This window comes from Grampus griseus (genome assembly GCF_964374135.1).
Source record: "Grampus griseus genome assembly, chromosome: 6".
Lineage (NCBI taxonomy): Eukaryota > Metazoa > Chordata > Mammalia > Artiodactyla > Delphinidae > Grampus > Grampus griseus.
In genome coordinates this window covers 88,586,146-88,609,490 of record NC_139000.1, presented here as the reverse complement: position 1 = coordinate 88,609,490, position 23,345 = coordinate 88,586,146, and the positions used below count along the sequence as shown (strand labels likewise).

The following is a 23,345-nucleotide window of genomic DNA, read 5'->3' as shown; positions in this document are numbered from 1 at the left end:
GCCAAGATGTAGCTTGGGAGCAGTAGCACCAACAGTCTCAGAGGAAGATGTGGGTGCTCACCCTGAGTTGGATTTGGAAGGCTGGATTGGGAATGAAGCTAGGGGAACGCGGGGTGGTGGGGCGTGAGGGAGGAGTCCGGGCCATGGGAAATTATAAAGGATGCAGTTTCAGGGTGGTGGTCATTAGCCTCTCAGAAGGATTTAGGGGCCCTCTAATTATAGGATCTGCTCACTTCAAGGATTTTATAGCCTTAGTGTTGTGGGGAGTGGGGGTAGTGAAGACGAGGATATCCACAGGAACCAAAGTGACAGACTCTGTCATTTTCACTTGAGGTGGGATGGGACAGTATGCGGCTGCCCAGTCGTCTGTGGTGTCCCGGTGTCAGGGTGCACACGCTGGGAGAGGCTGCCTGCACTACCACATTAGCTCCCAACTGCTGGAGGAAAGCCCTTTTCATATTTTGGACATCTATGTACCCAGTAAATTCTGTTCTAACCATGTTAATCGTCATTTGTTCTATATATAAACTCCTTCTACAGTGGCCGGCCTTTCCAGTACTGTATGCAACATAATGAGGTAAGCCTAGGCTTTCAGACTGCCAGGGGGGCATTCTTTGGGCAACTAGTCTCAAACTGTAGTTAGAAACAGAAAGTCGAGGCCCAGAGAGGGGGTTGTCCAAGGGCCTGGAGGCCACTGGCCATTGCAGACTCTCCTCAGGCAAGGCTGTCCCCTTCCCTGTGGAATGTGCTCACCAGGGGGGAAATGTCGATGGTAGGACAGCTCAGGGTTTCTGTCCTGACTCCTCATTCCTGGGGCTGCCACCAGCTGGCCCTCCTCCCTGTCATGGCTGTGGGACTATTAAACACCCCAAACGTCGGGGAGTGGACAGAATTTCCATTTCTCCCAGACTGGCTGGAACGCACTGTTCCAGGGACCTCTTCTTCATGGGGCGTGTGTGTGTCAGTAGTTTTTCATTCTGCAGAGGGGGAATTGGGTTTCTAGGAATGTGCTTGTGGTCTGCAGCCTCAGACATTTTACTAGTTCCCTGGAGTTCATTGTGATGGGATTTACCTTCACCAAACACTGACCAGAGCAAGGAGATAAATGCTTCCCTAGGAGACAGAGCAGCTAACATTTTCAAACATTATTTCAGAAGAAAACCATTGCTTGGGACTTCCCTGGTGGTCCAGTGGTTAAGTTTCTGTGCTTCCACTGCATAGGGCGCGGGTTTGATCCCTGGTCGGGGAACTAAGATCCCGCATGCTGTGCGGCACAGCCAAAAAAAAAAAAAAAAAAAAATTGCTTTTCTAAAGAGAAATTGAATATACTCATGTGCATCTGAAACTTTGCATGATGATACCCTAATAGTATAAATATCTATTTTTCCAGAAGTTCTTCCATTCTATTTCTTAATATTTTTTTTTCTTTCCTTTTTTATTTATTTATGTTTGGTGTCTTAAAACAGCAAATAATATCTTACAGTTCTAGAGGTCACAACCAAAGTGGGTCTCACTGGGCTAAAATCAAGTTATCAGCAGGGCCAGGGAGAATGTTTCTTCTGGAGGCTCCAGGGAGAGTTTCCTGCCTTTTCCAGCATCTGTAGGTGCTGCATTCCATGGCTCATGGCCCTTCCTCCATCATCAAAGCTGGCAATGGCCGATGGAGTCCTGCTCTACCTCATGTGTGAAACCTGCTCCTCTGCCTTCCTTTCTACATTAGAGGGTCCTGTGATGACATTGGGCCCATCTGAATAATCCAGGGTAACAGGCTTGGCCTGAGGTTAGCAGACAGCCAACCTACCCCCTCCTGCCGTGTAATGTACCACATTCATAGGTGTGGTGGGCAGGAGTGCACAGCTCTGGAAACACAAAGCCTTTAGATGTTTTTGCCATCTTTTTTATCTTTATGATCTTTGTGACTAAATAGGAAATAAAATGTCATTTCATACTGTCATTCAATTAAAAAAAGTTTTATAAACAGAGTTAGTACCTGATTCATCTTTGTTTCTAAGAACATGGGCATACCTTAGCTTTGTTAAATTAAGGTATCTTTTTTCTTTTAGTTTTCATGAAAAAGTCCAAAACAAACCTTTTTAAAAAAAATTTGCTTACTTACCTTTTCCTGGTATCAACTGTTCTTGGATAGAAAATATTCCTACACTTTATTCCATGTGTCTTTCACCAGACATGTCCCTCAGCAGTCAGGGGTACCATTGTCCTCCCCTTCAGAGCTTACCTTGGCTTTTTGCAGTGGTCTCAGGTGCTTGGGGCTGCATTCATCCAGCACAGCCTCCTGGTGCCTGGTGTTGAAAGAAAGGAAGCATCTGTGGCCCAGGGCTTCTCTGTGCCGTGCTCACATGAGCAGGTTGCAGACATCCCAGAAGTAATGGAAGGCTGTCAGACGCTCTTTTACCTAGCCAGGTTGAAGGAGCTGAGTTATAGTTCAACAACTGAAAGGGAGATCCAGGGCTTGATTCTCAGACCACCAAAGTCTTGGGGCCAAGAAATCACAAATTGATAATAATCAGGCTCTTAGAAGGGAAACATCACCTGGAGTTTCTGGGCCTGTGTTCAGAATTAGTGTATTGACACGTGTGCTTGTCTCCTTAGGTCCGGGCCCACCAGCTGGTCTTGCCACCGTGTGATGTGGTGATCAAGGCTGTGGCTGACTACGTTCGCAACATCCAGGATACCTCGGACTTGGATGCCATAGCTAAAGATGTTTTCCAGCATTCTCAGGTACAAATACAAGCTCCTGGGTAGCGCTTTGTGCTATGGCGTGTGCTGGGTTTGGAAGGGGTTTGAGAGGCACACACCAGCCGTGTCCAGGAGTGCTTGCCCAGCTGTCAGGCCTCTGCCAGCCAGGAGCGCTGGCACCTCACCTAGCTCCTCCAGCCTCCCCTCCGGCCTGCACAGAGGAGGGATTGAGGTAGATGAATGGTAAGGTCTCTGCTGCTCCTAGATTTGCCATCACAATTTAATGGGATTTCTACTAAGAAGACAGACGAATCAAATGGAATTGTGGACCTCTGATTTGTCCATCCCTTCAGGTGATGATCAGGGATTTCTTCTTCCTTTTTTGGAAAGTAAGGATGTGAGGGGGGTCAGGGTTAGTAGAAGAGGTGAAGTTTGTGTAACTTCCTGTTTGCTCTCTGAAGAACTAAAACTGCTCCCCCACTTGCTGGAGATGAAACTGGGTAGCACCAGAGACCTGGCCAAGGAAAAGTTGGAGGACTGCATCCCAGAACTCAGGTCTCCTGACTGCCATGTCAGACTCTGATAAGTGCATTGCTCTAAGAGAATGAATGTTCGATTTGTTTCTTTAATGATAATCTGTTGATTTTCCTTGAAGATTTTAATGTCATTTCTGAACTCTCATTTAGCTTGAAAGGCTGAAGATTATTATACATGTGCTGAATTATAAAAAGATATTAATACACATGACCAGTGGCATACTGATTTACAAAGGTTTTCCTGCGTTTATTTCAGTCTAGAACAGATGACAAAGTTATTCGATTTAAGAGAGCAATTGGATATTATTCAGCGACTAGTAAGCCTATGGCATTTCACCCACCACATTACTTAGGTAAGTAACTCAAAGCCTCTGTGATGGATGCTGACCATGCAATAACCAAAGAGATTTAAATACTCACCCAGTAATCTTGTTGGTTTATTCTTTTGAATTGAGATTTCTATAGTTATACAAATAAGTATAGCAGAACTTCCTGGGCAGACTCAGTGGTAATTCCTGAAAGTGTTGAAGAGCAAGAGAAAACTTATGAGACTGGAGGAGAAGAGCAGGCAGCCATGAGGACCAAGGCTAGCAGATGACAGTGATGCTGAAATCTCTGTCTGTGTGGTGTCCTCTTGCAGAGAGCACCAAGGACTTGGAAGACCCTCTGGATCTATAAGTGCCTTCATAAATGCAGTGGATTTGTGTCTCCTCTTGCTGCCTTTTTTGGCAAAATATCAAATTTCACTCAGAGATTTGAAATTGGGGAATAAAAAACAATTATAAACTGTTTGCCTGAAGGCTGCTTGATAGTGAATATCTCATGGGAGGTTGTAAAGCACTAACCCTAAATACCAACCTCCTTCCTGAGTGAGATTGCCTTTCTTAGGCTCCAGAGCAGTAAAGCTATGAGAAATCATATTGCCAACCGTTGTTTCAGTTGTGCTTATTTCATATAATGAAAGAAGTCATGTTCCTGAGATTGTCTGTAGTGACATTCTAGTCCTCATATGACAATTGTACTTTAAACATTCATTATAGTATACTTGGGACTAGAACATTTAAAGAGAAGGAAAATGTGGGGAGAGAAAGGATAGAGAAAGACACTTGACTTAACATTTGGCGTTTATCTGAGCTGATAACAGTTTGGAAGATGCTCTGAAGAGGAAGGTGAGTTTTAAATTAGGTTTAAGTTTGAACTTCTTAAAAATATTTACTGTTCTATAAAGTGCTTTCATGTTCTTATTAAATCATCAAAGGACATTATGAGGTAAATATTTTATAAATGAAGTCAATACTCTTAGAATTCACTTTCACTCAGTGGTTTATGGACAACAGTGGTGTAATTGGTAAAGAATTTGGGGTATTTAGGGTGATGTTTTCAAGCAGGTTAATGTAGGTGATAACTACCTACAAATCCTTCTATAAAGCATTTCCCATTGCTTCTGACTGTTGCAGTCATCTGAATTGTACAACACGGGACTTAACAAAGCACAGTCACAGAATTACAACAGGGCAGGAAGTTTGGGGCAGTGTAGAGTTCAGTGTATGGCCTGGAATTTTGGGATGAAATTGAGAGAGGTTGAGGCAAGATTGGGAAGGAAGGTTTATTTCAGGTTAGATACACATAATTTGGAGCAGGCAGAAACAGATTAATGTAAAAATCACTTTTATTGTTTTTTTTTCTGATAAGTATAAAGAAATAAAAGTATCTGGAGAAAGTGCTCATTGATTTCATCTATATGTGCTGTTAGGGACCCACTAAATGGAGAGTGATGACTGAAACGGAAATCAAGAGCATAGAAGAGGCAACACTGAGTTGGGGAAATACTTTCTTGGCATCCCAAGTGAGAACCTAAGACATATTTTCCACAAAAATATTCTTATAAGTAATAGGTAGGTCATAAGTGGTCTTTTCCAACCATAGTTCATTATATTATTCTACAGGAAAACACATTCAGAATTTTGAAGAACCAATATTGGAAAATAACTTTCTTGTTCATTAGACCCTGTCTGTATTAATCATTTTAGAAACTGGAATATGTGTAGAGTTTTGAAGAAATCTTACAGAAAAATGGGGAGAGTTGACTCTACCCAGAGGTTTCTAAATCCGGCTAGAATTTTAGGTTCTACCACAGAACAGTTTTCAGAAGCCTAATTGGCCTCAGGGTTCTGTATTTTCAAAAGAAAAACCTTCCTGGCCAGACCCCATGTGGACTGGCGTTGGGGGGTGACTGCTGTGTCTTCCATGCTTTTCCTTCTGAGTTTGTGTTTCTCTGCAGCATTGAGAAAAAAACCTCAGATCTCCATACTGTTATTGGATGGTGTGGAATTTACAAAGGAAGTGCACATGCTCCCTGTCCCGTTGCTGGGAGGCCTGGTCTGCATAGTGTGTGGTCTTTTTCAGGGTGGAAAAAGAATTTTTTCCAGCCCATGCTGTTTTTGTACTATGAACTCCCAGAAATTATCTATATTATATAACATATTATAGATTATGGATATTTAATATATAATACCTATCTGTATATATGTATATTTCTGAATTATCTACTAGATAGATTTTTAAAATGTTACAGGTGAGATTAATATTAATTTTCAAGCATTTACTGTATCAGAAACACTGTGTTGGGAATGGGGGATCTAGATATGATTATAATTTTTTCCTTTCCATCATAGCACTTAATGTCCACCATCTCCAGAGAATCTGCAGTCTAAATGTAAGATATGTCAGAATTGAGTTGTCAGCAATATTTGGCTTCCTGGTTGAACAAGTAGTTCTTAAACCTTAGCTGTGCTCCAAAATCATTGGCAGAATTTAAAAATAACAAATAACAGATGTTAGAGGCCCGCCTCAGGTCTGTGAACGTGGACTCTGTAGGCGTGAACTAATCCTAGTGTATTTGTGGAAAGCTGTGCAAATAAAACAGAGGCCTTGTTAGTCTGAAGAAACATGCACTGTGTCCTCTTGGCCTTCCTCAGTGAAAAATAGATGAGCTCTCACTGCACACCTACTAGAATAGCTTAAGATCCAGAACACTGTCACCACCAAATGCTGGTGAGGATGTGGAGCACAGAAATTCTCATTTCTTGCTGGTGGGAATACAAAATGGTACAGCCACTCTGAAGACAGTTCAGCAGTTTCTTACAAAACCAAACATACTCTTACCACAAGATCCAGTAATCCTGCTCCTTGGTATTTACCCAAAGGAGTTGAATACTTACGTTCACACAGAAACCTGCACATGGATGTTTATAGTAGCTTTAGTCATTATTGCCGAAACATGGAAGTAACCAAGATATCCTTCACCAGGTGAATGAATAAATAAACTGCTACATCCAGACAATGGAATATTATTCAGTGCTGAAAAAAAATAGGCTATTAAGCTATGAAAACCCATGGAGAAACCTTCAATGTACATTACTAAGTGAAAGAAGCCAATCTGAAAATGCTACATACTGTATGATTCCAACTATATGACATGCTGGAAAAGGCAAAACTATGGAGGCATTAAGATGATCAGGGGTTCCAGGGTTTGAGCGTGAGAGAGGAATAAATAGGCAAAGCATGGGATTTTTAGAGCAGTGAAAATATTCCTTATGATACTATAATGCTGGATTTATGTCCTTGTAAGTTTGTCCAAACCTATAGAATACACAACACCAAGAGGGAATCCTACTGTGAACTATAGACTTTAGTTAATAGTAGGGCATCAATATTGGATCATCAGTTGTAACAAATGTAGCACACTAATGCAAGGTGTATACTTTCTGCTTATGTTTTCTGTAAAGCTGAACTGCTCAAAAAATAGTCTATTAATTTTTTGAAAAACGTAAATGAGCCTTTGATGTATTCACTTCCTGCCAGGCACTATGCTGAGTGTTGGACAGGGTGGTAGACAAGACAGATGTCATCCTTGCCCTTGTAGGTGATTGAGACGAGGAATCATACAGGAATGTGAACAGGAAGGTCACGGAAGACCAACCCGGTTAAAACAGTACTTGATTAAACCAGTGTTTAGTTCTGCTCTATTAAATTAATGTTTAGGTGAGGTTTGAGTGTAGAGTAGGAATTTAGCAAGACGACGATAGAGAGGAAGTATATGTACAGAGGAGACAGAATGTGTAAAGGTCCTGAGGTGAGAGGACAGGATGTAGAAGAAACAGAAGAATGTGGTTGGAGCACAGGAAAGCAAGGGAAGGAATGGTCAGGTGATGCTTGTCGGGCCATGCATGGCCTTAGATTTTAGACTTACACTTTGGACCGCGAAAGCTCACTGAAAGATTTTTTTCATTGTAAAAACTTAAATTATTTTGAAACTATCATACACACAGTATATTTGTACAGTAAATTATTTTGAAACTCTCATACACACAGTATATTTGTACAGTAAATTATTTTGAAACTATCATACACACAGTATATTTGTACAGTAAATAAAACAAACATCAGTGGAATGTTACTAGTATCAGAGCCCTATCCCTGTCTCTTCCTGGTCATGTTCCCCTGTATTCCGGCACCCTGAATTTTGTATTAATGGTCCCCTTGCTTTTCTTTATTGTGTGTGTACCCTGAGTACTAATTGGAGCAGCGGAAGTAGGTCGGATGCCCTGGGGAGGTTTTCTGTGGAGGGCCCTCTGTATGGAGGTCTTGAGATGGTGTACCTCAGATCAGGGAAAGGAGGTGGAGCTGGGGGCACAGGGAGAGCAGTGCAGCAGCCAGAATAGGAGTCGTGGCAAGAACAATTGTCAGCAGAGGTGAGGGGGAGACTTCTGTGGCACTCACAGCTCCCAGACCCCGTGCAGGTGCGGGTGCCTGCGTGATCCTCAGCGAGATGCAAGGGATCCTAGGAAAAATAGTTTTTTAGCTTTGCGGCTTCTTCTGTGCTGTAAAATATGGAAGAGGGTGGGGTAGGTGGCCAGCACCAGTCCTCCAAATCCACCTCCAATTGCTTCCATAAAGGGTGGGGCTTGAAATGGGAGGGAACTTTGAACATGCTTAAACTTTTAGGTGGATGATGAAAGCTGAGAGGGGGCTATGAAGGTAGAAGGAAGATTGGAGGTAATAGTGACCCCCGGTCCCTTGGAGCACAGAGGAGTAGGGGTCTGGTGGGGACTAAGGGAGCCCTCAGGGCAGCAGGCCAGCATGAACAAATAATAGAGAATTGTGCAAAGAGAACCATATTGAAATAGGAGCTGTCACCGCTAAAGCAAAGAACAAATTCTACATAGTGACCACAAAGAAAGGACCTCTGGCTATAGAAACTTCCTAGGTGCTGGCAGAGAGGCCCCATGGGTGTTTTATCTGGACGGGCTTGCCCAGCTCAGGGGCCTGCATCAGCCTGTGTCCTGACAGGCCCCCAAGGCTGGCCACGTTCTACCTGACTGGGTCAGAGGATCCTGATTCACAAAATGCCAGATGGCAAACTTCAGTGCCAACCGCTGGTGACCCATCTACAAGAGAACATAAATGCCTACTGTCTTAACAGGAACAATTAGACTCCGTAGTTGGTGCTCCTGGACCATGGCTCTTGGGACCAGGGCTCAGAAAGGTGCATCTTCAAGTGTAAGGGAGAAGCAAGGACCAGTCAGTGGGCCCTCATTCTGAGCCATGGCTTTACTGGAAGGCATCACTTTCTGGTGTCTTGAGAAGGCGGGTTCCTGAGGCTACACAGTCTGCACAGTGCTCACCAAACTGTTCTGTTGATTGTTGCTGGGCTTCTAGGTTGTGTTGACAGTCTTTTTGAAAATACATCTCTACCTCCCCAACAACACACACTCCCAGCATGAGAGGGGATGGTCAGGAAATGTCCCCCCCTGAACATGAAGACACAGTCTGTGAAGAAGGATGTGGCACCTGCTGGGCTTCCTCAGCTGATGAGAAGAGGCTGTTAGGTCTCCAGGACCCAAGGTCACTCATTCGGGTCCACTGTGGGACACAGAGGTCATGCAGAGTCCATAGTGTGACCTGCCTAGAATAGAGGGCGATGGCATGTACACATGTGTCTGGGGAGCAGAAGTGAGAGAGATCAGAACGCTGCCCACGCTGCTCCTGTTGCTTGAACTGTTGAACTCCTCAGCGTCGCTGCTACCCTACGCCAGGTGACATGGCCCTCAGGACCTCGTCCACCTGCCATCGTCCATGCGCCCAGGCTCACTATGCAGGGGTGGCACAGGCCTCCTGCTGCAAGTGCTGGCTGTAGCCAGGCCGCAGGACCCATAGTGGGCCTGACTGTACATACTATAAGGCAACTTGCCCTGTTCCCACCCAACAGTGTGCCTTTGGAGCTTCCCTGTAACTTCACAAAGGTTTGCCTTAGTATTTTTTTTTTTTTTTTGCCTTAGTATTTTTAAAGCTTGTCTAATGTTCCACAGTGGGGATGTGCTGTAATCTACTTAACCATGTTCTGTAGTCATCACTAGAATATTTTTAGTTTTTCTACTGTTATAATGATCACTTTAAAAAATTTTTGTCACCAAGTATATGATATTATACTGTTGCTCTACTCTACTAATAAGTTTTTGAAATTTGGCAAGTTATATAATATTCATTCTTATAGTTTTGACTACTAAACCCACTCTTTCCAAGGTTTTTGCTTAAATTTTCTTATTATGGAAAGCTTTAAATGTAACTGAAAAATACAAAGGATAGTATCATGAGCATTAGGGTACGCACTAAACAGGTTTAACAAATGTCTTTAAAGAAATACATTAGGCTTTTCTTTTTTTTTTTTTTTTTTTTTTTGCGGTACGTGGGCCTCTCACTGTTGTGGCCTCTCCCGTTGCGGAGCACAGGCTCCGGACGCGCAGGCTCAGCGGCCATGGCTCACAGGCCCAGCCGCTCCACGGCATGCGGGATCCTCCTGGTCCGGGGCACGAACCCGTGTCTCCTGCATCGGCAGGCGGACTCTCAACCACTGCGCCACCAGGGAAGCCCTACGTTAGGCTTTTCTAAAAGTCATGTCTGTCCCCCTCTAATGGTTTTTATAGTTCCTTACCTCATATATGGAATAATAAGTCATAGTGTTTTGATTTTTAATTAAATGCTGTATTGTACCTGTCATACTGTACTTGCTGTTTTTGAGATGTGTGCATGTTCATCTTTTTCAATTTTTATCTTTTTAAAGCTAATGCAAATGGCATTGATGTCAAGCCCCCAGGGGTCTGACAGAATAGATGCTGCCAAAGAGAAGCTAAGATGCTATCATGTTAAATAGGAAGTCCACTTATTCTTTCTCCTTGATTCCTGGGTAGATTAGTGGATTCTCTCAGTCTGTTCCTGTGGCCTTTCATTCAGTTTTTAGTCAGTTTATTTCAGTTGATGTGGTATGCAGTGCTATAGGTTGTCTGGTCTTAAGGGTTTTTGAAAGGTCATTTTTTTAAAAAACCTGAAAATTGGTCATTTTAGAAGAACTGAAAATACATCTCCTTTCAGTTGCTGTCTGGTTTAAAAGACTGCAAGGTGTGTCTTCCTGAGATGGGCACAGCTTGTCATCAGGTCTGTTGGTGGCTTCTCAGTATTCAGTGACAGAAGGGGACTGCTAGTTCAGTTTATCAGTGACTTCCAAATAAAGGCCTTTAGACTTTTCTTTTAGGTTGTGCTTTTTAGAATTCACAGATGGACAGAAACTGCTTTGTCTTGATTTATCATAGGCTTATAAAACCATGTAGGTGGCTGAATGAAATTTAAGAGTTCTTTTCTTTTGCTATTTAACGCCTACGATTCAAACCTGATTAAGTGAACTCAGGAATTGAATAGATTTGGATAAAATTTGGGATAAGTTTCTCACTATTCAGACTCTTGCTCTTCTAGACTCAGGTGTCACGTGGATTTGAATAATACTGTATCCTTTGAGGTCCACACATGCTATCCAAACTCAAGGACAGAAGAGATTTGGATAACCAGGGATGCTGTGTAAGCACCAGGATACCTCCTGACCATGGTATATTCCTACACCAACCGTCAAGCAGTCAAAGCAGCCCTTGTCATTATTGAACAGCTCTAGTTCTCAGAAAGGTCTTATTTATTTACATATTAACCTGAAATGTGCTTCCCTAGGTTAAGTTTTTTCATTGCTCATAATTCTTTCAGGTGCCTACTTGCTTTATTCATGATCTTACTTTACTTTGCCCTACACTTAGCCTTCCATTGTGAGGGCTTCTCTCCTGGACAGTGGCCTCTGACTCTTCCTGTGGGGCCTTGCCAGCACTGTGGCTCCAGGTGGGCATCAGCTGCCCCAGCTCTGAGCTCTTGGGAGTTGGTACTCACTAGGAACTGACAAGGTTCAGTCCTCTAAGAGCTGGGATGATTTCTGTCTCCTCCTTCCCAAAAGCCCCCATGCCTCCTTGGCTATGCCTGGCCTACCAGGCTTCATAGGCCACACCAGTGTCCTGTTGGTTCCCACTGTCCCCCACACTAGCTTGCCTTCGAAAGCTATTCGTTTGGGAGAGGATGAAAACAAATTATGTAAAATTCTCCATATAACTTTGTACCTTAAGTTCTGTAGAGTATTGGTATTGAGTAAATATGTCAACATGGTTAACATAGTTTGAAAATTTTGCTTTGTTTTTTTGCAAGCATTGAAAACTAGTGTTGGTGGTAGGGAATATATTGGTTTATTTATTCTTTAAATTTTCAAAGCTATGTTTTTTGTGTAACACTTAAGTCATGCATCAGCACCCATCTAAATTATAGAATTAAAAAAATATTACTTTGTTACCATTGTTTGTTTAATGTAACATCTTCACAGTAACATGCCCAGTAATAGATGAATATTTGTTAGGTAGGGGTAGGGGTGGCTAGTTCTCAGTAGAGTTTTTGGTTAACACCATTCCTTCTTTTAATCGTATTTTAATTTAGAGAAAAGCTGGTTAGCTTCATACAGGCACAGTAAGTAATTCAAGGGAGTGGATACTGCACAGAGTGTCTTATCTATGAGAGTTCACAGCTAACTAAGCACAGCCGTAAGGGCTGCAATGCATGCTTTCTTTCTCTTATTCTCAAAGTCTTTAATATTTAAATATTTTTAAATTATGAAAATATTTTTCAAATACTAATTAAATACTTTTTTCCCTTTCGTCTGTCTTCATTCTGCATACTTTTCTAACAAAGGCCTACCTCTCTTAGTAAGTATTTGTGAAAGGAAGAGAATGAGAAACTGGTGGTGTTAATCTCCACTCTGAACTGGTGTCAATTCTGAGAAAGATGTCCTTGTCACACAGAAGACAGACAATGACTCTGCTTAGCTGCACGAGGGCACTGAGAACAAGAACTGATTTATAAGAAGGCATGCAGTATGCAGAGGCAGGCCCTCGCTTATTAGGCATTTCTGCAGCCATCAGAGAAATGTAGACAAATTAATTCACTTAATAGACTAGGTTATGATAGAATAGTAACTAGTCCTGTGGGTTCTCAAAGGTTTATTTGAGGTCAGGGATTGAAATATGATTTTAGAAAATGTTCTTTCCTTGGAAATCTTTGCTTTTAAGTTATAGTTTTGTGTGTGTTTTTGTTTTGGGAGGTTTCTTTCTTTTTGTTTTTTCTTGTTTTTTTTTTTTAAGGAAAGTTTGTGCTTTCAGGAATTTTGTAGCATATAATGGCCAAAAATAGAGTGAAACATAAATGTTCATCTTCACTTGAATGCTGCTGCATAATTGAAGAGTCCAGTCTCTCATTCTTATTACTCTGAAGTTAAGTATGGCAGGTCAGCTACAGGGAATTGTATACTAGACTTTTTACAGTGATTTAAGTTACAGCATTAGAGCTTAAGTGGATTTCATAATACTCTTTCACCCAAAATCTGGCTAAAATTCAGAATCACCTGAGAAGGGACTTTCAGTTACGGCATCCCGTATCTCACACTCAGAGGTTCATAACTCATGGACTTACTGTTTGATCAGGAATGTCTCCTTGTGTGTGTGAGTGCAGGCAAATGTGCACGTGTGTCTGTGTGGTGAACATTTGTGTGTATGTGAGCGTGTGGACAAATGTGTAGATGGGACACCAGCCCCACATGCACATGTGCCAGCATCACCATTCCCAGCTGTTTGTCCCACAGCCATCTCTGTTCAGTGGAAAGTGGAAGCTGGGCCAAGCTTCCTGTTCGTGCGAGCTATGGCATTTCCAACTTGAGCACCAGGCGCTTGAGATGGGATCTTCCAACAGATCATGGCTTCTGAGGCTCATGAGTCTTGTGGGGTAGTAAGAAGTGAGCAACGGCCCAAGCCTCAGTGCTCCCTCCCAGTGTCCTTGCGGCCCAGGACTGGATTGGCTCAGGGAGCCTCAGGTTAGGAATCAGTGGGAGTTTCCTTTCAAAGAATGAGAGGGAGGGTTTGGGGCACTTTATTATTTTTTTTAGTTAAATTAAATGTGTGTTTATTTTTCTTGACAAGTTGGTAGTGGTTTATGGGTTGTGTGTTTCTCACCTGATGTCCCTCAGGTTTTGAAGTTAGAAAAGCACTCTTCCTGATAAATGACGTTCGCGTTGAGGTAGCTCTAGGCTTGGTTTTGTTCTGTTTTTAAAAGAAACCTAAGGAAGAGACGGTGTGGCCGTGGGGGCACCAGTAGGGTCTGTTGTGTGTTCTCACTGGGTGTATTTTCTCTGTGTCTCCTGCAGTCTGAGTCCTGATGACACCCCCGGGTCTTGTAGTAGCCCTGGGCTGGCCCTCGCAGCCTGTCCTCTCAGGCACGCCACACCTAACTGTTCAGCAAGTGAACAAAGCCCTGAAGAGTCTCCTCATTTTTATCACATTAGTAAATCACGATATTTTGAAGTGTCTTTGACATGAAGGCCACACTCATCCCCCATCACCGCATGCTGGGGGCATTACCCTGCTCGCCTTGCTTGTGCTGACCCCCACCTGTCCTCAGACCCGCAAGGAGACTGAGTGTTGTGGATATGGAGGTTTCTAAACCTTGGGCTGAGTTGATTGCTTTATGTCATGTCTTTAAGCTGACATGGGACCCACTCCTGCCTGACGTTGTGTTTGGGGCCGCTTCTCTACGTGGCTTCCATTCTGTGCTTCACTGTTACAAGTTAGCACGAGGATAATGAAGGACAACTGCCAGCATACATCAGAACAGGTTTTATAAAGTCATTTTCTAAGGGAGCACAAAATCCCAAGTTTTACTGACCCCGCAGTGCATGTATAATGCATGTGTAACCTGGTCATGGTTTCCTTAACGATGAAAACAAACCAAAAGTATAGGCAGTGACTACCACACTTCACTTTTTGTATTTAAAAGTGTGCTAGTAGCTACGAACCTAATTTTAGTTTAAATAGAAAAATTCCATTGTTTCACGTATGGAAGGGGAAGTGCTGTGTCCTTCTTTTGTTCCTTTAGTGCTTAGAGTACTACAGTGCTTCCAGCTTTGTCAGCAGTGAGCAGAGAAAGAATAAGAACACCTGTTAAGTTAAAGACAGAGACAAGCCAGGCATTCAAAGAAATGGACAAAAGCAAAAAGACCATCAGACATTAATTGAAAACTCTTGAAAGTTAGAATTCTAGCCCCAGTGTATAAAATTGGTCATCATAAGATTAAGTATTTTTAATGTTAAACATGAATTTCTGAAGGTTTCTGGGAAGTGGGGCCAGTGGTGTGCTGGCACCTGAGGAGGTGCAAGACAGATGGAGATGTGTGCTAGCCACCGCTGTGTCCTGGGGAATGTCCTTCTGCTCACAGTTGTTTTATTGTTTTCTTTCCGTATTGATGAAACAGCCAGACCAAATCCGTTTGGAATGCCTGGGATAGTGCCACCGTATGTCCCCCCCCAGATGCTCAACATTCCACAGACGTCTCTGCAAGCAAAGCCTGTGGTAAGGCCTTTCCTTTCCTTCCTCAGCTGGTCTGCCCAGCCTTGGTGTGGGACAGCTGCCTTGAAAGCTGCATATGCATCAGATCTTAATGAATGCTAAAATAATTTCTTAAACTCAGGATATGTGAAGCACCTGCTTCACAGTGTTTGTTGAATTAAAACTTAGCCAAGGCCGGATTATGCTTATGTGTTCCGGGCCATGCAGGCAGTGTGTATGCATGTGTGATCTATACCCTCTGTTTCAGGCCCCCCAGGTGCCCAGCCCAGGTGCTCCGGGCCAGGGTCCACACCCATACAGCCTCGCTGAGCCGGCTCTCACCTTGGAAACCAGCGGAAAGAATCTGACTGAGCAGAACTACAGTAACATTCCTCATGAAGGAAAGCATACCCCACTGTATGAACGGTCCTCCCCGATCAACCCAGCTCCAAGCGGCAGTCCCAATCACGTGGACTCAGCGTACTTTCCTGGTTCTTCTACGTCATCATCTTCAGACAATGATGAAGGCAGTGGAGGAGCTGCAAAGTGAGTGGTGTATGGAGTAGTTGGTGCTTCCCAGAAGTGTAGCAGCTTCTTAAGTAGCTTGTAGTCCCCAGGGAAGCCACCTTCTGGCTGGCCAGCCCACGGCACCGATGGTTGTGCTCAAACATGCTGTTTGTTATAGGTAGGTGACAGTTACTCTGTGCTTGGACCAAGACTCCTCAGACCGAAAGAAAAGGTTGGATGTTTCCTCGAGGCTTCCAAGGTTGAAAATCTGTACTATGCCAGCCCAAAGCCTTGGTGTCCCCAACCCCCCCGCTCTTTTTGGGTGGAATTTTAGGAAAATTAGTTTGTGTGACCACCAAACATGGTTAAGTTATCTGGTCAAGTTCTGCCTGACCCTTACTCTCTTTTGGGCTGTGATTCCCCTAGTCCCACCCCCAGAAAGCATTTTAAGTTAGACTCCTGTGGCTTTCAGTCTCTTGGCTCCTGGATTGAGGGGGAATCAGAATTTCCTTTCCTCCTGAATTCAGCAACTTGAACCCCAACTCAGCAGCTCATAGGACTGTTCTTGAAATAACACTGTTCACCCAACCAAAACCATGGAAAGCTGCCAGACCCAGGTTGGAATTCTCCCTGTAGAAGGAGTATTTTAAACAATGTGTGTCCCTGAATAAATGCATTTTCAAATACTTAAATTTGTTAGAATCTGATCGAGAAGGTCTTAAAATTCACAGTCCTCCTCCTCCCCTTACATAATCTTATGTTTCTAAGAAACCTGATTTCAAAAAAAGAAAGAAGAAAGGAAAGGAAGAGTCTTTCTTTTCTTTACATCTGCATCTCTTTTTCCTCGGTTTGAACTCTGATTCTCAGTAAATGCCCATGGCCAGTTATTGCTCTGTCAGTTTCTGCTGTATGAAAATCTGAGACACAGTTTCCAGTCTTCCTGCAAATTCTATGGGTGTGTCACCTGAAGCCAGAGATTCTTCCTCTTTTGTCCTCTTTTTCTCCATCTGTAAAATGGGCATTAAGTCTGCTGACCTTGGGCGGCAGTTACTGAGGAGTTTGCTGCCAGCCAGGGATGTGTGCTATTGTGAAACAGAAGCATAAAATGCATAAATATTTACTTGTTGTATGTGCAATCCTAAAATTCTAAAATGAAGGGAAAAGTTGTAATTTAACATTCAGACTTTTAAATTAACCTTCTAGAAAGATAATATATTTAAGACCTACTGAATGAGAATTGCTTTGTTGGGGCTTAGAAATCTGCAGGTGTAAATGAGACCATGTGACTCTTCAGCACAGAGAAGTTTGGGAACAGCTGATAGATGTCTCAGGAGCCCTTTCACTCACTAAGGAACTATGAGTTTTCTTTTAATAATTGACTCATGTCAGCAAGACCAAGATATCTGTAGGCAGGTTCATTTTAGTCAGAAACATTCTTTCTAGACTCTGAAACACAGGTAGAAATAAGACACAGAGCCACTGTGTGTGGCTTGGAGTCCTGTGCAGGTGATGAGCGTTGTGAGCCAGGAGAGGCCCTGGTCTGGGGAGGTCCAGCGGTGATCCTGTTCCTTCGGGTAGGGATGCGGAGATAATGTAAGTTGCCTGCTTAATTTGGCAAGCTGCCCTGTTAGGATATGAGTTGAACTTGAGTGGATAAGATTGCATGAGAGCCCCTCCCTTTTCTTGTGCATACTCAACTCTGCCCTGTTCCCAAAGGTTCTGATCAGTGTTGCCTTCCCTGGAGCTTTTCCTCAATTTTAGTCATTCCTCCTACCTCTGAGCTCTGTAGCACTTAACTGTCTGTACCCCCAACTCAGGGCATTTTTACTATGTTTTTCTGGAGGAGCCTCTGGAAGGTGAACTCCATATGTGGGGATGGCATGGGCCTCTCACCCTCTTGTGGTGTGAAATGTGGTAAGAAAGGCAGAGCACATCCACAATCTGGAATTGAAAGATTGCTAAGCCTGGATCAAGTTATGTGGCTTAGCAATGTTTTTATTTCCTTAAATCTGTTTTTCCATTTATTGTAACAAATAAGAGATAGGTGTGTTAAAATTGAGAGGGAGGAGGGAAGGAAAAGGGGATAGGGCGCTTGTACCAGAGGCTTCAGGATCATAAGCCAGGCAGAGTAGGATCTGATTATGGGCATCCCTTACTTGGGCGGGATGCTAAGAAGGGTAGTGTTCATGATTTCAGGGTGAGGATTCTGTTTGAATAAGTTATGTGTGTACACTTTGGAGGCCGCGCATAGGACAGAGAACTGCCCTCCTAGTTCAGAAACTAAGTAGGGGCAGTAAGTCAGGATTTGGTTTACCTTTGGTTTGGACTGAAATTGGGACTCCTGGATCTGCACTGTGCTCTCAGGATGGTCTTAAGGGAAAGAAATCATCCATTCATTTAGCCAAGCAACACCTGAGCACTTGCCGTCTACCGTTGAGCATAGTGGCAGGCAGCGCAGACGTGGCGTGCTGATGGAGGCCTGCAAAGAAGTGAGTAGACAAATGAACAGATAACCCAAGTGGTGAGTATGCGAGGCAGACACCAGACAAGTTGGTCTGGAGGAGGGATTGCTTCCTGAGAGGCAGGATTCAAGCCATGACGGAGCGGGGAGAGAGCTGGACGAGTGCGGGGTGGAGGAAGGGGAAGCCAGTGCGGCTGCGGTGTCGAGTGAGGTGGAGGCTGGGTGGCGTACACTCTGAATTCTGTTCTAAGAGTGATGGGAAACATCCACAGTATTTGCTTGGAATGGCCCTGGGGCTAGAAAGATCCCAGTGTTTCTTTGGAAATGAATTTGCTCCAATCTGGGTGCTCTTTGTCCTAGGGATGGACAGGTGTCTGGGTGGCCAGGCCATTTGGCTAGGGAAATTACTGCACAGTTGAACTGAAGTGCCTCTGGTCGTACCACCTTCTGCAGATTGACTGTAGAAACATTTTTAATTGCCCCACCCTAAGACACCGACTTGTACAATAGAGAGGAGGGAGGCCTGCACCGGACCTGACTGGGTGTGCCCTTTCCTGTTCAATTCCCTCAGGCATTTGCACTCCTTCCACCATATTCCCCGCAGTACTGGGAAATAATCCCGAATATGGGAGATCACAAAATAAATGGCCTCATTTCCCCAGTGGAAAAGCAGTAGCATTTTTTTTTTAAAGGATGGTGCTGATGGGTAATGGGGCCTGTTACAGAATAACCCTCCCCAAAATACCCCCCCAAATAAGCCCCTCCCCCCAAAAAACCACCCAGCTTCCTACAAATTAAAAAGATAACTGCTTTATATGGCAAAGAATATAAACTTGCAGTTCACAGAGGAAACACAGATGGTCAATAACACGAAAGAATGTTGTTCACTCTCACTAAAAAAAAAATCAAAGGCATGCAACTTAAAACATAGCAAGGTACCTTTCTTTAACCTATAAAATTGGCAAACATTGGTTTATAAAGATAAATTTCAGTGGGGGACATCAGTGGAGTTGGTGGGACACGAGGTTTAGGCCCTCCTGGCAGGTCCTCGGTCTCTGTGGTCACCATGACCCACAGGTGTCTGAGGGCTGTGGATCTTCCTCCTGGTAGGGTTTGCACCGTCTGTGTGCAAAGGTGGATGTGGGGGAGCATTTAAGAGCAAAAGATCTGTGTCTGCCCCAAATGCAGACAATAGAGACATTCCTTATAGGGAATACTATGGAGCCACTCCAAAGAATGTTCCAATGTGAAAGGAAGAACATGCTAAGGTGTCCTATGGAGGAGTTGCCAGGTGTGAAAGTGCCTCTTGGCTGGTCTTCAGGTTCAGATGGTGGCACCTTTGCTGTATGTGTGTCTGTATGCACTCGGCAGGCCCTGTCCTTTATCTCCCTCCCTTTTTTTAATACCTTACCTGGCATTTTAGTCTCTTCAGCTGGGAGTGTTCAGGTGTCTTTCCCATCGCACTGCTGGAATGGACTTCCTGGGCTGTTGTTCTCTTGAAGTCAGCACGTGTCCCTGCAGGGTTTGCAGGTCTGTGTCAGACAAGGAGTCTCAGGCTACGAGAGGCCCCCTGCACACAGCTATGGTGAGTCGGGTGTCCTGGCCAGGGCTGAAGCTGTCCCGAGTCTCCTTGGTGGCTTCGCTTCTGTAGAAACGCAGCCTGCTGCTCATGCTGTGGTTCTTTGTGTGTCAAAGGGCATAGGCCGGTGCCTGGGCAGCTAGTCCAGACCAATTATTTTGAAGTAAAATAAGGAAGGAATGTGTTGCCTAACTAAATAACTTGTTTTTCCTATTCCTTTTCTTAGAGTATCATCAGCATGTACTTCTTTCTCTATTATTGGTTTAAATGTAAAAAACAAAACAAAACCTCAGGCTATATTCTTGTTTTTCTTTTCTTCTTTCCTGGTCTTTGTCAAATCTTTGTAATTCTGTTTTGGTTGAATTAAGAATTACAGTTGAATTCTTGTGGGGGTGTTTATATTATTTTCATAGATTTATTGGCTTTTAGAATTTGAGTCTGATCTGAGGTTGCTAATTTGCAGTTTTCAGTTACTTTGTATCTTCTTTCTAATTACCATTTCAATACACAGTTATAGAATTCAAACATTAGAAAATACAATATAGGAAATCCCCCATGATCCCACCTCTAGAGAGACAACTGTTTTCAAAAGATTGGTGAATATTCAAACACCTTATTTTTTACTGCATATACTAACATAGGGTTTTTACAATAATGAGATCTTAGGGACAGCAACTTGCCTTTTTTCCTTTTTCCTTTTTATACTGACTACACTTATGTAAGTATGTATTTTTATTTGTATGTGTAAATGTAAATATGTATATGTACACTGAATATTGCTTCAGTGTGTTTGCATGTCATTACTGACAATTTTTAAATGGATATTTAAAAGTCCTATTAGGAGAGAAGACTAACTTGATTTTTCTCCACTTTGTGACTTCATTTGTATAGATTTGTTCTCTTTCCCTGTACATTTACGTACACATCGATTTTGAGGAATCGTGTCATGGCGGCATGTGTTGTATAAGCTTTGCATGCCCCCATGTGGTCCCTGTGGGACCAGATCTGGGCTATAGAAGGTCGCTGTCAGTGCCTGAGAGACTGTTAGCCAGTGCAGAGACCCAATGCTGTCAGGACCCAGTACCCCAACCTCCCATAGCTTGTCTTGCTAGATACCACTTGGGGTTATGTGACCTAGAGCTCCCTGGGCCCAATGTGCCCAATGTGAATGGGAGGGCTCTGGGTTGTTTGTGATTTAAATCAGTTGATGAGTAACCACAGTAAGTGACAGCTATCATTATTCTTTAAAAACTAACTACGGGCCCAATAAAATAACAAAACATATGACTTCATTCTTAATGTAAAACACCTAAAGAATTTCATTTAGCGCCCTTGATCTGGTGTCCTAGGAAACATGCTTCTTCTAATGCATCTTTTTTCCTTTAAGTGGTATTGGTGTTCTACTCTGAGTCCTGTCAGGCTTCCTCTCCAAAGAAACTGTGTGGTTTGCAAAGACAATTACACGTTACCCTGCCCTAGGGTACCCAGTCCCAGACAGGCTAAATACAGCTGCAGATTTTTCCTTTCAGATTGTTACGCTGTTGTGCCAGACAAATGGCTACTTTACATTTATATATTGATTTTTTAACATAAGCTAACATTTCTAGTATCTTCTCAGAAAAACTATTCTGAATTTTTATATTTGGTAAAAATTAATAATTATCTATGCCATCATAGGGAGAAGGTCTGTATTTGTTCTAGCCACCTACTGACCCATGTAGGCATTTTATGTCGAGCTCATCTGACTCAGGTGTCTCTGAACCTTCACTTGGGTGGGAAAAGCGTGAGAAGTCCTGACAAACATGAAAGAGTAGCATTCGGGACACGAGGCCCATCTGACTGCTACACAGGAACAAGACCAGTACTTCTCTGTTACCAGCTTTTTATGAAAGAATCTGAATGTGTGACGCTAGCTTAATTTGGGGCATAGGGAGACTGTACCTAGGGTGTTTATATGTGATAATCTTGTGGCTTCCCTTATCAGGGATCTCAAATCTTCACCCTCTGTAGTAGAAGAACCTGACTGCCAGGTCCCTTCCTCAGAATTCTTGGGGGTCTGTCGAATGAGAACAGGCTGTGGATCAAGTCTCCCTTCCATTCCCGAGTTGGGGAGCATATGGAAATGAAAATGTATGCACGCTTGTTGAAGCTTTACATGGTTTAGCCGTATCTGTGACCTTACACACATACACTAGATAGTGCTACTGACGTTTTGATCTTTCATGTTTCGCTTCTTCCCTTTAGTTTTATTTGACTTTTCTTTCTTTCCTGTTGACAAGTAAGTCAGCTTGTGGTCAATGCTGTCTTCCTTTTCTGTTCCATAAAAACAAACCACACCCATGGCAGGGGGGCATGTGACCGGTCAGACACTTTTACACTTGGTGTAAATGGACACTAGTCTATTTCCATCCTAGCATCACCAACCTGCTGACTACAAAAATGTGTAGGAGTGGTTAGGACAATTGGCTACTTTCAACCAGCTTTAGTGCAGAAAAAGCCCCAGGTGTCCTGGAATGCAGTGAGACCTTGCATCGCCTCCTGAGAGTCCACAGAACCTAGTGGTGTGATGCTGGCCTTTCTCCTTGCCACCAATCTGCTATGAGGGTATCTGGTATCTGGTATGAGGGTAGTTCTTTTCTGTTGATTACCTACTGCGTCATAAGTGCATCTTAATGGCTTTTTGGTAATAACATGTGGTAATGTCTGGAATGGTGGGTCTGGGTTTGAATCCAGTCACTTTTGCTGTGGCTGTGAGTGGATTCCTTCTCTCTCAACCTGAATTTTACCAGCAGAGAGTTTTGCCTTGGGGTGAGCAGGAAAATTCAACTTGAGAACACATGCAGAATTCCCTGTGGTCTGCATGGGTCTCAGCAGGTCTCCCCAGGGCACAGCTGATGAAACTTCACGTCGACGTTAGCAGTTCTAAATGTGATTATGAGGTGGGAGCAGTTGTATAGAATGGAACCTAACTGAATATACAAATAATTCTGAAATCTCTAATCTATCTTGTTCTTCAAAGCAAGGCATTTGTTATATTCAAATACTTTGTTTTCTTAAGTTGTAAAGTAATATAGTTATCCTATTGAAATATTCTGGACTTTAAAAAAATTGGCCATTGTCAAGATTATTTTCAGGCAGAATTTTAGATTTTATAGTATAGTATTAAAAGGTCTTATGAAGGACTTCCCTGGTGGTGCAGTGATTAAGAATCCACCTGCCAATGCAGGGGATACGGGTTCGAGCCCTGGTCCAGGAAGATCCCACATGCCGTGGAGCAGCTAAGCCCGTGCACCACAACTACTGACCTGCGCTCTAGAGCCAGAGAGCCACAGCTACTGAAGTCTGCACGCCCTAGAGCCCGCGCACCACAGCTACTGAGCCTGCATGCTGCAACTACTGAAGCCCGCGTGCCTAGAGCCCGTGCTCCGCAACAAGAGAGGCCTGCGCACCGCAACGAAGAGTAACCCCCACTCGCCACAACGAGAGAAAGACCTCGCGCAGCAGTGAAGACCCAACACAGCCAAAAAAAAAAAATTAAAATAAATAAATAAATAAAAATAAAAGGTCTTATGAGCATTTAGATTATGACATTATTTTTAGTTTGATAATCTATATAAAACAAAACTAAGATTTATAAATAAAAATTCTATGTCATCTTAAGTGGGACAAGCTTTCCACTTGAGTAGTAGTGTTGGTATGGTCTCCCCCCATCACACTGTACCCATATAAAACCCAGGTTTTATACCTTCTTTGCCATATACCTTTAGGCTACAGT

The 23,345-nt window shown here is 43.3% G+C and overlaps 1 protein-coding gene across 1 annotated transcript in view; it reads left to right on the top strand.

Annotated features, from left to right (window-relative positions):
• FAM120A (family with sequence similarity 120 member A) overlaps positions 1 to 23,345 on the top strand; it is a gene marked incomplete at its 5' end in the record, with an annotated part of 104,459 nt that overhangs the window by 36,389 nt on the left and 44,725 nt on the right. Inside the window, 4 exons of the mRNA XM_082655967.1 lie at positions 2,611 to 2,739; positions 3,490 to 3,586; positions 14,950 to 15,047; positions 15,292 to 15,569. Coding sequence (XP_082512093.1) covers positions 2,611 to 2,739; positions 3,490 to 3,586; positions 14,950 to 15,047; positions 15,292 to 15,569 — 602 coding nt within the window. The remainder of the gene's footprint in view (positions 1 to 2,610; positions 2,740 to 3,489; positions 3,587 to 14,949; positions 15,048 to 15,291; positions 15,570 to 23,345) is intronic.